The following is a 13,797-nucleotide window of genomic DNA, read 5'->3' as shown; positions in this document are numbered from 1 at the left end:
CTTGGCTTACGCGAGTTCACTCTTGCACACACTGTGGTGTGACAAATTAAAATGACGCGTATCCATCATGGTATCACACAAAGTATTTTCACCGCCCTAAAGATCCTCTTTGTTCTGTTCAGTCCTGCCACTTGTCCCAGCTCCTGGCAACCTCTGATCTTTTATTGTCCCCATAGTTTTGCCTTTCCCAGAATGTCATATAGTTGGAGTCATACAGTTTTCAGACTGGTTCCTTTCACTTAGTCATATGTCCAGAAGTTCATTCCATGTCTTGTCATAGCCTGATAGCTCATCTCTTTTTAACACTGAATAATATTCCATTGTCTGGTGAATAAATAGCCTTATCCTTCCCTTTCTTACACAAAAAGTAAAAAGTAGCATAGTATATATACCTTCTGCAATTTCTTTTTTAAAATGTTATGGTATATCCTGGATATCGTTCCTCATCTACACAGAGAAATTTTCTGTACTTTTTTTTTTTCCCCACTGCACACTGTTCCACTAAGTGGATAAACCATGGGTATTTATTTTTATTTATTTTTTTGCTTTTTAGGCCCGCACCCGTGGCACATGGAAGTTCCCAGGCTAGGGGTCCAATCAGAGGTGTAGCTGCTGGCCTACACCACAGCCACAGGAACTCTGGATCTGAGTGGCATCTTCAACCTACACCACAGCTCATGGCAACGCTGGATCCTTAACCCACTGAGTGAGGCCAGGGATCAAACCCCCCTCCTCATGGATACTAGTCAGGTTCATTACCACTAAGCCACAATGGGAACTCCAAACCATAGGTATTTAACCAGCCACCCATGACGTCAAATTACTGCCAGGATTTTGCTATTATAAACAGTGTTTCAGTAGCTGCATGTCACGTGCATGTTATATCTGGCATATTGCACATTTACAGGTATATCTGCAGGATAATTTCCAGAAGTGAGATTCCTGGATCAACAAGTATGTGTAACTTCTTTGGATTTTTAGCAACTTGCTCTCCACAGCTGGATCATTCCGCCCAATTTCCTTTGTTCTATGGGCATATGCTGCTTCTCTGGAGCCTTATCAACAGACTGTGCTGTCAGGTGGAAATTTCTCATCCAGTTGCTGAAAAATAGTATCTCCTAGTAGTATTAATTTGCATTTATCTTCAAAACATCTTTTTGATCCAACAAGCCTTTTGGAAATTTAGAAAATAGACTCTACTGAGGCTATTGACCCCTTGAATAATCAATCATCTCCCCCCCCTGCCCCCCACTGGTGTGAGAACCCAAATAAGTAGGGTGGCTCCACGTGATGGACAGCCCAGGTTTTACCAGCTGTCCTTCAAATACGTGTTGACTGGAAAAAATCACAACCTGCAATTTGAGAGTTAAGTTTAAGTGCAATTAGGATGGAAGCTGGGAGACAGCATCTCAGGTGGCCCTGAGAAACCAACCGCTTGAGGAGGTGAGGGGATGAGGGGGTGAGGGGGTGAGGTGAGGGGGGCTAGAATGTGTGAGTTTTCACAACAAAGGGATGGTAGTAGGAACAAAAGGTTTACAGAAAGCCGGTTTCGCTGGGCTTCTGGACTCTCTCCTTGGATACGCCCCTCAGCTGGGGGCCGTCTTCTTTGCTTCCTTCCTGAGTTCCCGCAGGGCTCACCGGCCCACCCTAGGGTGTGGCTGTTTTCACAGATGACCGTGACATCTTTAGTTCTGTCCACTTGACTGCTGCCCAGGAGGTCGCTCTTAAACACGGCCCCAAAGAGGACGGGCATGTCAAGCCATCAGAATTCAAGGCGACAGGGGAGGTGCCCGCAGCGGGCACACGCTCGAGGTTTGCCGCTGGTCTCTGAAGGTTACTGCTAGTCACAGACAGCAGTCATCTCTGAAGGGTTTTAGTGTGTTTCTAGATAGGAGGAGCTCATAAAATCTCCAAAAAAATCGGACTACCCGCAGACCCGTCTGTCCAGTTCGCCCAGAGCACAGAGGGCCTCCCTCCGGGTCTCCGCCCTGAGCTCCTCTGGGGCTGCTGCGGGTCGGCAGCTGCAGCGGCTCACGATTTCCCCACGTAGAGGCTGCTGGCGGCTGCAAACGTCAGTTCGCGGGAGTTTGAGATACTCGAGCCGGGAAGGTGAAGGGGTGTCTTCATTCCTGGCCCGCAGAGGCTTGGTGACTCCCAGGGTCAGTGGGAGTCTCCAGAAGGGACGCTGTCTTGGACCCCGTCACCGGGGGGAGCCCTTTCCTTCGGAGCGCGCACGCGCACACACACACACACACACACACACATGTAGTTTTCCTGGAACTCGCTCCTCGGATGAAGAAGGTCTAGGAGGATGGGTTGTATTTATACTTCTCAATGGCCAATTCTGAAAAGTGGTTTCAGTTGGGTTTTTTAACATGAAAATTTTATTGTTTTCTTATAATTTCTTTCTCTAAACATTGAGGAAGGGAGTGCGGGTTGAGGATATCAATTAGTCAAAGGCTGTTGGCACAGGAATCAGAAAATGGCTTTGGTGAGCTCCCACAGGCCAGACCAGGGAAACAGCCTCGTTTCCCTTGGTTCCTATGCTCAGTCCACCCTCCAAACCGGCTGGCAAGAAAAGCCCTGAAAACTCATTTGCCCTGAGATGCTGAGAATGTTCATTTGATCAGTTACTTGTTGAACAATTTCTAATATTATTGCTTTGTGCTGGGTTCCTGAACTTGCCCTGCAAGAATTCTAAGGCCCTGCAGGCGAGGCCACAGCTGCTAATCCAGTTAGGAAAGTGAGATACTGGGGCAGGAAGCAACAGTGTCGGGTGATGAAGTGACAGAGGCAGGATAAGGTAACTTCTCCCAGAGGAAGCCCCTGCAGTTGGACCGTCTGCTGAAGCTTTTCTCGGAGCTCTCAGTGTTCGATTTCCCCCAATCCCACAAGCCTCGAGAAGGAGGCCTTTTCCTTCCGCCCTTTTCTGGAGGAGGTGCTCCTTCCTAGCGGCTGCAGCTGGATGCTCCTGCTCCGAGGCAGGCCCGCTGGGCGGGAACCCCAGAGGCCTGGCCCGAGGGCATTTCTTCAGCGGCCTTTGGCTCCACCTAAGGGTTTCCTCGGCTGAGTGCATTAATATTGCCATCATGTAGACGTGTGGGAGAAAAGCTGAGTGGGTTTTGTTTTTTTCCCCCTCATTCTTTTCACCTCCAAATTTGTCTTTAGTTCATGTGCGTAAAGGCAAAATACCCAGTTTCTCAATTTGAGCACAGGTGAGTAGATTTTTAAAATCCGAGGAGCTTTTTGGAGCAGTTTAAAAAGAAACTGTCGTTTTTCAGAGCACCGTATTAGAAACACCAAATTGGAATCATAAAAAGCTGCCTTCTGGGAGTTCCCGTCGTGGCGCAGTGGTTAACGAATCCAACTAGGAATCATGAGGTTTCGGGTTCGATCCCCGGCCTTGCTCAGTGGGTTAAGGATCCAGCGTTGCTGTGAGCTGTGGTGTAGGTTGCAGATGCGGCTCAGATCCCGCGATGCTGTGGCTCTGGCGTAGGCCGGTGGCTACAGCTCCAATTCGACCCCTAGCCTAGGAACCTCCATATGCTGCGGGAGCGGCCCAAGAAATGGCAAAAAGACAAAAAAAAAAAAAAAAAAAAAAAAAAAAAGGCTGGCTTCTGGCAAGGGACTTGACACTTAGGATTTTCAAGGGAGATATACGCAAATTTTGAAAATACTTGTTTCGATGTGGTCTCAAGAGGTTAGGAGCATTAAGGCAGGCAAAAGATGAGCTCGACCTCAATCTTGAATTCTTACTCACAAAAGCAGTTCTATCATCAAATACTACAACCAAATACTTAATTACAAAGGTGTGCATCATAGAATTATTTACAGTGGTAAAAATATGGAAATAATTACCATAAAAATAAATAAAAATTAGGTTTTTGAAGAATTCTTGATGGAACTGATACTGCTTAATGTTAAAACATAGAATATCTATAGTTTAGAATATTTCATATATACATAAAAAACTCTCATACTGTATATCAAAATGTTAACAGTGAATTTCTCCACTAAAAGTGACTCTTACTTTTTTCTCCAGAACTTCTACAGTGAGCATGCATCATTTTCATAATCAGATTTATTATTATTATTATTATTTTTGCTTTTTAGGGCCACACTCACCACATATGGAGGTTCCCAGGCTAGGGGTCAAATCAGAGCTACAGCTGCTGGCCTACACCACAGCCACAGCAACACCAGATCCAAGCTTCATCTGCAACCTACACAGTTCACAGCAGCAATGGATCCTTAACCCACTGAGCAAGGCCGGGGATCTAACCCACATCCTCATGGATCCTAGTCGGGTTCATTAACCACCAAGCCACAAAGGGAATTCCCAGAAAAATTTTAAATGAATGTTACTATTATAAAGAATTTGTATCTAATATTAATGTTAGGAGAATTAAAACAAAATTGCAAATATAATGAATTGTTATTGTATTTTTTCGGTGTCAACATTGTTCCTGTCCTTGAAAAGGTTAAATGTATTTGTAGTTAAAAAAAAAAAAGTTTAAAAAATATATTTTTTTGCTTTTTAGGGCCACACCTGTGGCGGCATGTGGGAATCAGAGCTGTAGCCGCCGGCCTACACCAGAGCCACAGCAACTCGGGATCCGAGCCACGTCTGCCACCTACACCACAGCTCACAGCAGTGCCTGATCCTTAACCCACCGAGCAAGGCCAGGAATGGAACCCTGTGCTCATGGGTATTAGTCTGCTCGAGAACCTGCTGAGCCACAATGAGAACTCCAAAAAACCTTTGTTTTTTGTGCTTCCTCAACACAGGGGCTCTTGGTCTTACTTTTGGCACTTAGATGAGGTAACTGAAAATTTGTTCTCCGTCGTTTTTCACATTTTCACAAACCGCTATTGGGAAACTTAGTTGAAATCATGGTAAATGCTAAGAAAATCTAATCCTCCTTCGACTAATCTCCTGGGCTTAAAAAAAAAAAATTACCTAGGCTATGTGATCTTAAAAAAACCCTCCAGGCAGCACCAGAGCTTGTGCCTGCGCATAACAGGGGCCACGGGAATCAATCCATCCATCAATCAACCGATCAATCCATCTCTCAATAAAATGTAAAGACCCTCCAGGGAAAGATTAAATTAGGAACTCTCGGTTTAGCTACTTAGCCAGAGTGACATAAGATAGCCTTGCTACTGTTACAGTGGAAAGAAAAGTAGAAAAAGAAGAGGAAAACCTAAGCAGCTCATAATTAGCCAGAGTGACTGGATGAACTTCCAAGTAGCTTAAAAATACACAGAGCCCTGGTCAAATTATCTAAAAAGAAGCCACTTACTGTCTAAGGTTTGAAGTCAACATCTCCAGGTTGGCGCCAGAAGCTATTTACTGCCTGGCAATCTTATTTTAAAAAGCATCGAAATCTTCTTCCCAAGCCAAAGCAGGAAGGCTCAGGGCCCTCGTGTTGCAGTGGTGACTTTCAAGTGCTTCCGTTCAGAATTAAGTCACCTCAGGGCTCCAGACGGCCTGGCATCCCCAAAGGAAGACCCTCTCCGAGGTGGCAGCTTGGCGTAGAGAGGATGCAAAGCAACCTGCAAATGGGGGGGCTCATTTCTTCCCGGCTACAGAGCAGGCTGGAGATGAACCCTCTCGTCTGTTAGCCTCAGGAACGGGCTTTAGAGACCCCGCTTTTTGCCCGGGTGGCTCAGCTCACTGCCCTCATTAGTGTGGTACGGAGGGATGCAGGGGCAGGGGGACTGGGGCTCCAGTAATTAAGTCTAAATGCTAAGAAAAAAACAACAGAAGTGTTTATGCCTTACAGACTTGACGTGTGGATTCCAGCTGTTACAGAAGAAATTTTACTGCTGAGGCTGTCCAGGCCACATTTCCTAGCTAAGGAGAGGACTGCAGGGGAGGCCCGAAGCTGGAACATGGTAAAAAGAAGAGAGGAAGCTTCCAATGGCAGTGTCTGTTCCTGCAGATTGAAAAGCAGCGAAAACTAGCAACAGGGCCTTAAAATCCCCCTGGTGCCGTGAGCTATTCCTGAGTTGGCTTTTGCTTGTAGCTTTTGCTGGCCCACAAGTGGCCTCTTTAGTTGGAAGTGATTGTTTTGTTATTTCACTGCAGTTTTTCTCAGGAATCTAAATTTAAAATGTTAATTCAAACCCCGCAGTCAGCTGAGGAAGCTTGCTACATTTTGGTCCATTTAGAATCAGAGACAGGTAATTATGTCAGGAATAGAGCTGCACTTTTACTTCAATGATAGGCACCAAATCCTGTTTCTTCTCCTTTTTTAGAAAATGCTAAACACGGGGAAAGGAACAGGAGTTCCAGACCCTGGAACCAAAATATTACAGACACACAGGAAATGACTTTTCAAATCCAGCCTGCAAACCTCCCATTTCCTGGGCTTGCCTATGAGCCTGGAAAAGACAGGAAAGGTGCAGAGGCCCTTCCTCACCCTCATGCTGTGACCACAAACGCAGGCCAGACGTTAGAGAAATGCCAAAGACATTTTAGGCAAAGTCTGTGGCTTGGCGCTCTCTCACTTTGCCAAAATGAAAAGGGAGGGAGGGAGGGAGCATGGGAAAAGCCACGCACAGGTGCAGCTTCTGGTTCCGAGATGCCCAGGACGGGTGCATAAAGAAGGGACACCTTGAACCACTCCTTGGAGGGAAGAGGTTCACTAAGCAGACAGGTTAGGGCCAGGCCAGGCTGCGCAGATGGGATAAGCGAAGGCGCAGAGGGATGGAACCAAATAGCGTATCCGGGGAGCCGGAGATGATTCGTTAGAGCTGGATTAACAAGCGCATCAGAAAGAAGGCAGGGAACCCGGGGGACTTACTGACCAAACCCGTGCGATGGGAATTCAGGCAGAGGGAAGGTTCTCGGTTCACGGCGATGCCATCAACCAGAAATGTCACAGGGAGGTGGTGCGGCTTCTGGCTCCATGTGTTGGTTTGGTTTTGGGCACGGAGGCGGTGAGGGGACTCTGAGCCCCAAGCAGAAACGCATGGTTACACACACAAACCAAGGGCCTGACAGGAGCATTCTGGAAAAGCTACAGCCCAGCGAACCCTCCGTGTTCCTGACTGGAGGCCGTGAGCTTGGCTGACATGTCAAGAAGCAGGGCAGAGAGGGAGAACAAGGAACAGACCTGGCTTCTGAGGGCGGCTGGAAGAGAAGGAGCCAGAGCGGAAACGACCCAGGAGAGCAGGGCCTGCAGAAAGCCCAAAGGGAGAGAAGTGTCACAGCCATCAGGACACTTTTGACCGAAAAGGACACAAAACTTAAACTGGTTTAAATTCTCAAGACTTCTTGGCTCACATAACTGAACACACAAGCCCCTAGGGACTCACCCCGAGGAGGGGCTGAGGGACTAGGCACTTACACGGAGCCTGCTGCGTGCTGGGGACCCCGCCAGTCAATGAACACACCCGGCAGAGCCTGTCCTCTGCTGACGCTACACACAAATGCTTCTTGTGTCTTTCTTCTTGCACTAAAATGCAAATGCGGAGTTCCCGTCGTGGCGCAGTGGTTAACGAATCCGACAAGGAACCATGAGGTGGCGGGTTCGGTCCCTGCCCTTGCTCAGTGGGTTAACGATCCGGCGTTGCCGTGAGCTGTGGTGAAGGTTGCAGACGCGGCTCGGATCCCGCATTGCTGTGGCCCTGGCGTAGGCCGGTGGCTACAGCTCCGATTCAACCCCTAGCCTGGGAACCTCCATATGCCACGGGCGCAGCCCAAGAAATAGTAACAACAACAACAACGAAAAGACAAAAGACAAAAAAAAAAAAAAAAAAAAAAAAAGCAAATGCAATGCCTCACATAGGGAAAACTATCTGTGGAGGGAGATGAAGACAGAAAACTTGATAATTTAATGCAGATTCCAAAGCATTTGCTACGAGTGGAACACCTTTTTGTAGGAATGTCTGCAACTTCCGTACTCGGGTGGGTGTGTGTGGGTGTGTGTTTGTGTGAAAGCAGTTGACTGTGGATGCAAAACTGTAACATCCAAAATAAAGCCCAGCTGTGGAGCTGGTCAAAGCTTTTGACTTATCAAAGTTGCCAAGGAGTTCCTGGTGGCCTAGAAGATTAAGGACCTGGTGCTGTCACTGCTGTGGCACGGGTTCAGTCTCTGGCCTAGGAACTTCTGTATGCTGAAGGTGCAGCCAAGAAAAAAAGGAAAAAAAGTGCTGAGCTCATTCAGATACCTATAGAAACAATTACATTTTTTCAAACATCACTTTGTCTCTAACTCAATTATATGGCAACGTGTTTAAGGTATAGGTCCTGTCCACACTGGCACTGCTGCATTCACATCTTCATTAAAATATATAGTTTGCAATAAAAGGAAGCCTCCCTCTCAGCCATTATAAGCAACTAAGCGCTCTCGACCTCTCAAAGCCCTCCTCCTCTCCAGGGCCTTCGCTCGCTCACTCACCACTGTTGGCTCCGCAGCAACCAGTCTCTCTGCCTTGTACCCGACACATCCACCCTCCCACAGCCGCCAATGTGATTTTGCCAAAATGAGGACGAGTCCTTTGTTCTTATCATAACCCTTGCAGCCAACAGACACTCCATAAATTATGCACGAACGGGATCAGACTGCATGGGTGATGCTGCTTCATCTCGATGGGCCTCTTTTTCATTCTCTAATTTGGAAACGATAAAACCTACCACTAAGGATCAGGATGAGAAGTCAGTCCAAGTGCTTTTAGTATTTTAATGACTAAAAAGCAGGTAAATTTTTTCAGTAATATTCTTTTGATTCCAATTATAATGTTTTCCATAAAACTCTATAAAGCTATTTATATTTTGAATTTTAAAATATGACCCACAATGCATTGCTGTGGCTGTGGTAGGCCAGCAGCTACAGCTCCAATTCAACCCCTAGTCTGGGAACCTCCATATGCTGCAGGTGTAGACCTAAAGACAAAAAACAAACAAACAAAAAACCCAAACCAAAAAAAAAAAAAACCCAAACCAAAAAAACACACATGGCTAAGTCCGACTGCCCCAAAATATTTAGCTTGCTTCCTAAATTCTGTGCTCCCCCCTAAATTAAAGCTGGCTTGATTTGGGAGTTCCCCTGTGGTGCAGCAGGTTAAGGATCCAGCGTTGTCCTTGCCGTAGCCCAGATCGCTGCTGTGGTGCAGGTTTGATCCCTACCCCCGGAACCGACACATGCCAAGAATGGAAACCAAACCAAAGCCCTGGTGTGACCCGTTCTTGCATATGTGCACGTCTCCCGGGAGCTGCTTAATAATCTCCCGAGTGTTGCAACTACCTGTCTGTCCACAACATCAGACCACTCATCCCCTCCAAGAAAAAGGGCTTTTAGTTTCTCCCTTCCCTCATTGTGCTACCTTCTAGAAAGGAGGCTCAAAGATCCGCTAGGGACGATCTAGCTTTTGTTCTCCATCACTGACTGACTGATGTAAGTTAGGAGTTGAACCAATGAGTGGTAAAAAGAGGTTAAGAAGATTTTCAGACAGTGGCTTATTGGGCTTTTTTTCTTTTTGTGTGAGGTTTATTTTCATGCTAGTTTTTCACATCTTCTAGTATCTCACACAGTCTGTGCTGTTTCACTAACACATGCATCCAGACTACAGCTACTTCCAGATTTGGGGATCACAACCTAAGTGTAAGTCCACCTGCTGTCACACTGGACTCAGGCTTTACTCGTTGGTGCTGCCCGTGGTAATCACTGCCTCCCAAGTATTCGTGCGCATAGGCTTCGACCTTAAACGAAGCTTTCCTGCTTTATCAGTTACTTCAGTTCTGGGGCTCCCGTACTTATAAACCTACAGGACAAGCAGCCACAGAGGGGGATTTGTGAGCTTACGATACAGCGGGAGCCACGGTATACTCTCACGTCCTTCCCCAGGACACAAAACACTGTGACTGGCACACTTTTAATGCCTTTCATAGACTTCAGGACCCAAGTTCTCAACTAAATGGGAGCTGCAGCCGCCAGCCTACACCACAGCCACAGCAACGCGGGATCCGAGCCGTGTCTGCGACCTACACCACAGCTCACGGCATCGCCGGATCCTTAACCCACTGAGCGGGGCCAGGGATGGAACCCACATCCTCACAGACATGAAGCCGGGTTCTTAACCTGCTGAACCACAGTGGGAACTCCAACTCCTGTCTCCCAAGAAACAGGCAAGGTCTCTTACGAGTGTCACGGAAAAGATCAACGCGGCATGTGACCTCTCCTGTCTGTGAATCATTCAAATACTACAAATAACTGCACTGCATTTCAGACCACAGGAGTCAAAGACTACTGTCTCTATAAGTAACCCCTGCGGATGTTACTATTATATGCGAAGCATCAAAATAGCTGGAAATAGAGAAAACACACAGAAGGAGGGTTGCCAGATAAAATACACTCTGTTAGCTTTGAATTTCAGATAAATATTTTTTTTTAGTTTGTCTCAAATATTGCATATACCTCAACAGTATTTGTTGTCTAAAATTCAAATTTGACCAAGTCTTCTCTGTTTTTATTCACTACGTCTGGCAGTTCTTTGTGGAAGACCCTTGTCTTCGGCGAGCTTACTAGTTTACCGGGAAATTAAGCAACAGTCATGTCACGTAAGGCAGAAGCGCCAGAACACACGGGGGTGGGTAGGATCACTGATTACCACAGACAAGTACCCGGAAGAGATGGAAACTGCAGTTCCTAAAAGAAGACCAAATTCTGACTGGCAAATGTTTTGGGGGTTCAAGTGTCCTGAGTTGAATCAAATTCACTGTTCATTAGCTGTGTAACCTGGACAATCTATTATAAAAGGAGGCTATAAATACCTGCTTGACTAGGCTGAGAGTCAGAGCGAACACGTGCACAAGCCACCTGGGACCCGGGCACCCCTACCCGGGAACCTACTACCAGGGGGTCACAGGCAAAGAGGGCACCTCTTACAAATACTCAAATGTTACTGTTATGCAGTACTGGTAACAATGGCAATTTTATTTCCATGATCTATTTACACTGTACAAACACTGTTGCAAAGCACCTACGAGTTCACAGTACATTACATTTACTTTAAAAATATATTCCTTTATAAAAGGTTCATAGAACATCGGTATGTCAACATGGGACAAAACTCTCCAAGTGTGTCACCAATTCTGTGACAGCAAGAACACTTCCAAGTGTTGTCAGTGTCACAATCACAAGATACCATCTGTTTTAAATACATATTTTTAAATAAAAAATGAATTCTACAGTGGAAGGTTCCTGCAGCAATACTTACTAGTTAATTAACATGAACTTTCATGAAGATGTTGTTTCATAATAATTTACAATATCAACTTAATCTGTCGAAAAGGACCATTTCAACAAGTTTCGCAGTCCAAAAATTCTTGTCATTTGTTTTCTATTTATTTTTTCTTCTTTGTTGGTTCTCCTGGTTCTATTTTGCGCTTTTTAGAAGTATGCTCGTCTTTTTCATCATCTTTAAACAGGAGAAGAAAAGTATCGATCAGTAATTTTTAAAAATTGTTAATGCATTAAAATTTCATTGACTCTATACCAAAATCATCATCCTCAACTAATGTTCCTTTCAGTTTCCCAATAAAAAATAAAAAATAACTTTTAGAACTCCGATTTGTCTTTTTCTTTTTTTGTTCTTTTTAGGGCCGCACCTGAGGCATATGGAGGTTCCCAGGCTAGGGACTGAACTGGAGCTGTAGCCACTGGCCTACACCACAGCTACATCAACGCCAGATCCCAGCTGCATCTGTGACCTACATCACAGCTCACGGCAACGCCGGATCCTTAACCCACTGAGTGAGGCCAGGGATCGAACCCGCAACCTCATGGATACTAACAGGATTCATTTCTACTGAGCCACAACGGGAACTCCAGAACTCTGATTTTTATATTGCAAGCAAAAATAAGGAATTGTTTTCAGTTGTAGTGTTAACAAAATTCATAGCGATCCTTTAGTGCTAATATTAAGGTAGCTTAAAATCATAAAGTCAGATTTGTCCTGATAAAGCTATTCTCAAATATTCTACAGGATAAACATTGTGAATATTTAAATGTATAATCTACTCATTAAGAAAGAATGTCAATTTAACCATGACATTATTAAGTGGCTATCAGCTAGTCTTTCCCTTCCAATCTGCGTTCTCTCCCACAATCAACTCCCCCTCCCTAGCTCGGCCCTCGACCCCCCCCACCCCACCCTGCCACGTGAAGTTAAAAGCACTCACAGGTAGATCTTCTCTGAAACTGTATTTTCAATTCTGTCCTATGTAGGTAGTTCTACCTTCTCACCCGTTCCTAGGAGGGTCATAATATTCCAATGGCCACAGAAAAACAGCCATCTTCCCCTCCTTCAGAGTATGGAGAATTTGGGGGAGGAAGGGGTGGAGAAGAATCTCATATTAAAACCATGTCCTTTACACTTTTCCAAGACGTTATTAGCATCTGTAGCCACAGGAACTCTCCAAATTATAAATAAAATACTGTCAAGCCTAAAACCGGGGGCCCCTTTATTCGATTAAAGCAATTCAACTGTAAGTTTCAATAAAATGCAGGGTAGCACAGTCTCAGTGCTAATTCCCAGCTCTCTGAACAAATGTGTGGCATTATTTTAAGAACTCCACGCAGATGGAATAAATAACACATAGAAGACATTATGATTTATAAAATACAAATTCATTTTAAGTACATTACTGAATTCACTGCACTTTTGATCTTACTTTCTCAATCAACAGACACTCAAAGTTTAGTAACTACCATGTGGTGGCTCTGAAATATTGCGATGCTGAAAAAGGGACTTCATATTAACAAATTTGGGAAACCACTGATACCACAGCATAAACTTTTTTTTTTTGCAGTTCAACTTCCCTTTTATTATTAATAGTTATGAGAACTAACAATGCCAATTTTAATTCTTAATACACAAAAAGACTTCATGGTCATTTTGACATGTTATTTCTTGGTGGTTTCCTGACAGAGGCAGGGAAGCTTGTCACTATTCTTTTTTTTCCTGGATCATAACTGACACACAATATTAGTTCCAGGCATGTAACATAGTGACTTGACATTTTATACATTATGAAATGATCACCACAGTAAGTCTCGCTGCCATCTGTCCCCATACAGTGTGACATCACTATATGCATCCCCATATGCTCTAAGTAACACCCCTGCGACCGACTCATTTTATAGCTGCAAGTTTGTACCTCAATCTGCTTCACCTATTTCGCCTGTCCCCCCCGGAATCCTTCCCCTCTGGCAATCACCAGCTTGTTCACTGTATCCACCAGTCTGTTTCTATTTTGTTGTGTTCATTTGTTTTGTTTTTCAGATCACAAACTCATTATGGGAAAAACACCCTTAAAACATGAAGCCTTCGAACCCCTCCTGCTCACTGTGCCACACTCCTGACACTTTTTGTGACGTGGACAATGACGAGTAGCAACAGCAGGTGATGCATCTTCAAGCACAGCGCAGGGATGTTATTCACATATTTCACAGAGCGCCACAGCCTTACGTAGGCGGTAAGATAAAACACTTGCTCTACGGACCAACAGGTATGACATACAGTTTAAAAGAGCCATGGCCTTTGTTTTTTATTTATTTATTTTTCGCTTTTTAGGGCCGCACCCGAGGCATACAGAGGTTCCCAGGCTAGTGGTCTAATCGGAGCTACAGCTGCTGGCCTACACCACAGCCACAGCAACACTGGACCCGAGCCGCGTCTGCAACCTACACCTCAGCTCACGGCAACACCGGATCCTTAACCCACGGAGCGAGGCCAGGGATCCAACCCAAAACCCAGTCAGATTGGTTTCCTGCTGCGCCATGACGG

At 45.3% G+C, this 13,797-nt stretch overlaps 1 protein-coding gene across 4 annotated transcripts in view; it reads right to left on the bottom strand.

The window, feature by feature from the left end:
* C4H1orf52 (chromosome 4 C1orf52 homolog) overlaps window positions 1–13,797 on the bottom strand; it is a 30,172-nt gene that overhangs the window by 11,363 nt on the left and 5,012 nt on the right. The window contains exons 3-4 of one of the 4 annotated variants that reach the window (XR_297127.3): window positions 12,191–12,313; window positions 10,913–11,427 (exon numbers count right to left, since the gene is read on the bottom strand). The exons of 1 other annotated variant lie outside the window; for it this stretch is intronic. Coding sequence is in view for 1 of the 3 variants with exons in the window: in XM_001928145.5 (XP_001928180.1) it covers window positions 11,354–11,427 (74 nt within the window). In the remaining 2 variants the exon portion in view is untranslated. Of the gene's footprint in view, window positions 1–10,912; window positions 11,428–12,190; window positions 12,314–13,797 lie in introns of those variants that run through there. 2 more of the 4 variants (XR_002343648.1, XM_001928145.5) reach the window with 2 other exon arrangements.

Source organism: Sus scrofa, chromosome 4, assembly GCF_000003025.6.
Source record: "Sus scrofa isolate TJ Tabasco breed Duroc chromosome 4, Sscrofa11.1, whole genome shotgun sequence".
NCBI lineage: Eukaryota > Metazoa > Chordata > Mammalia > Artiodactyla > Suidae > Sus > Sus scrofa.
Note: the sequence above shows the minus strand (reverse complement) of the source record. Positions and strands in the feature narration are given on the sequence as shown.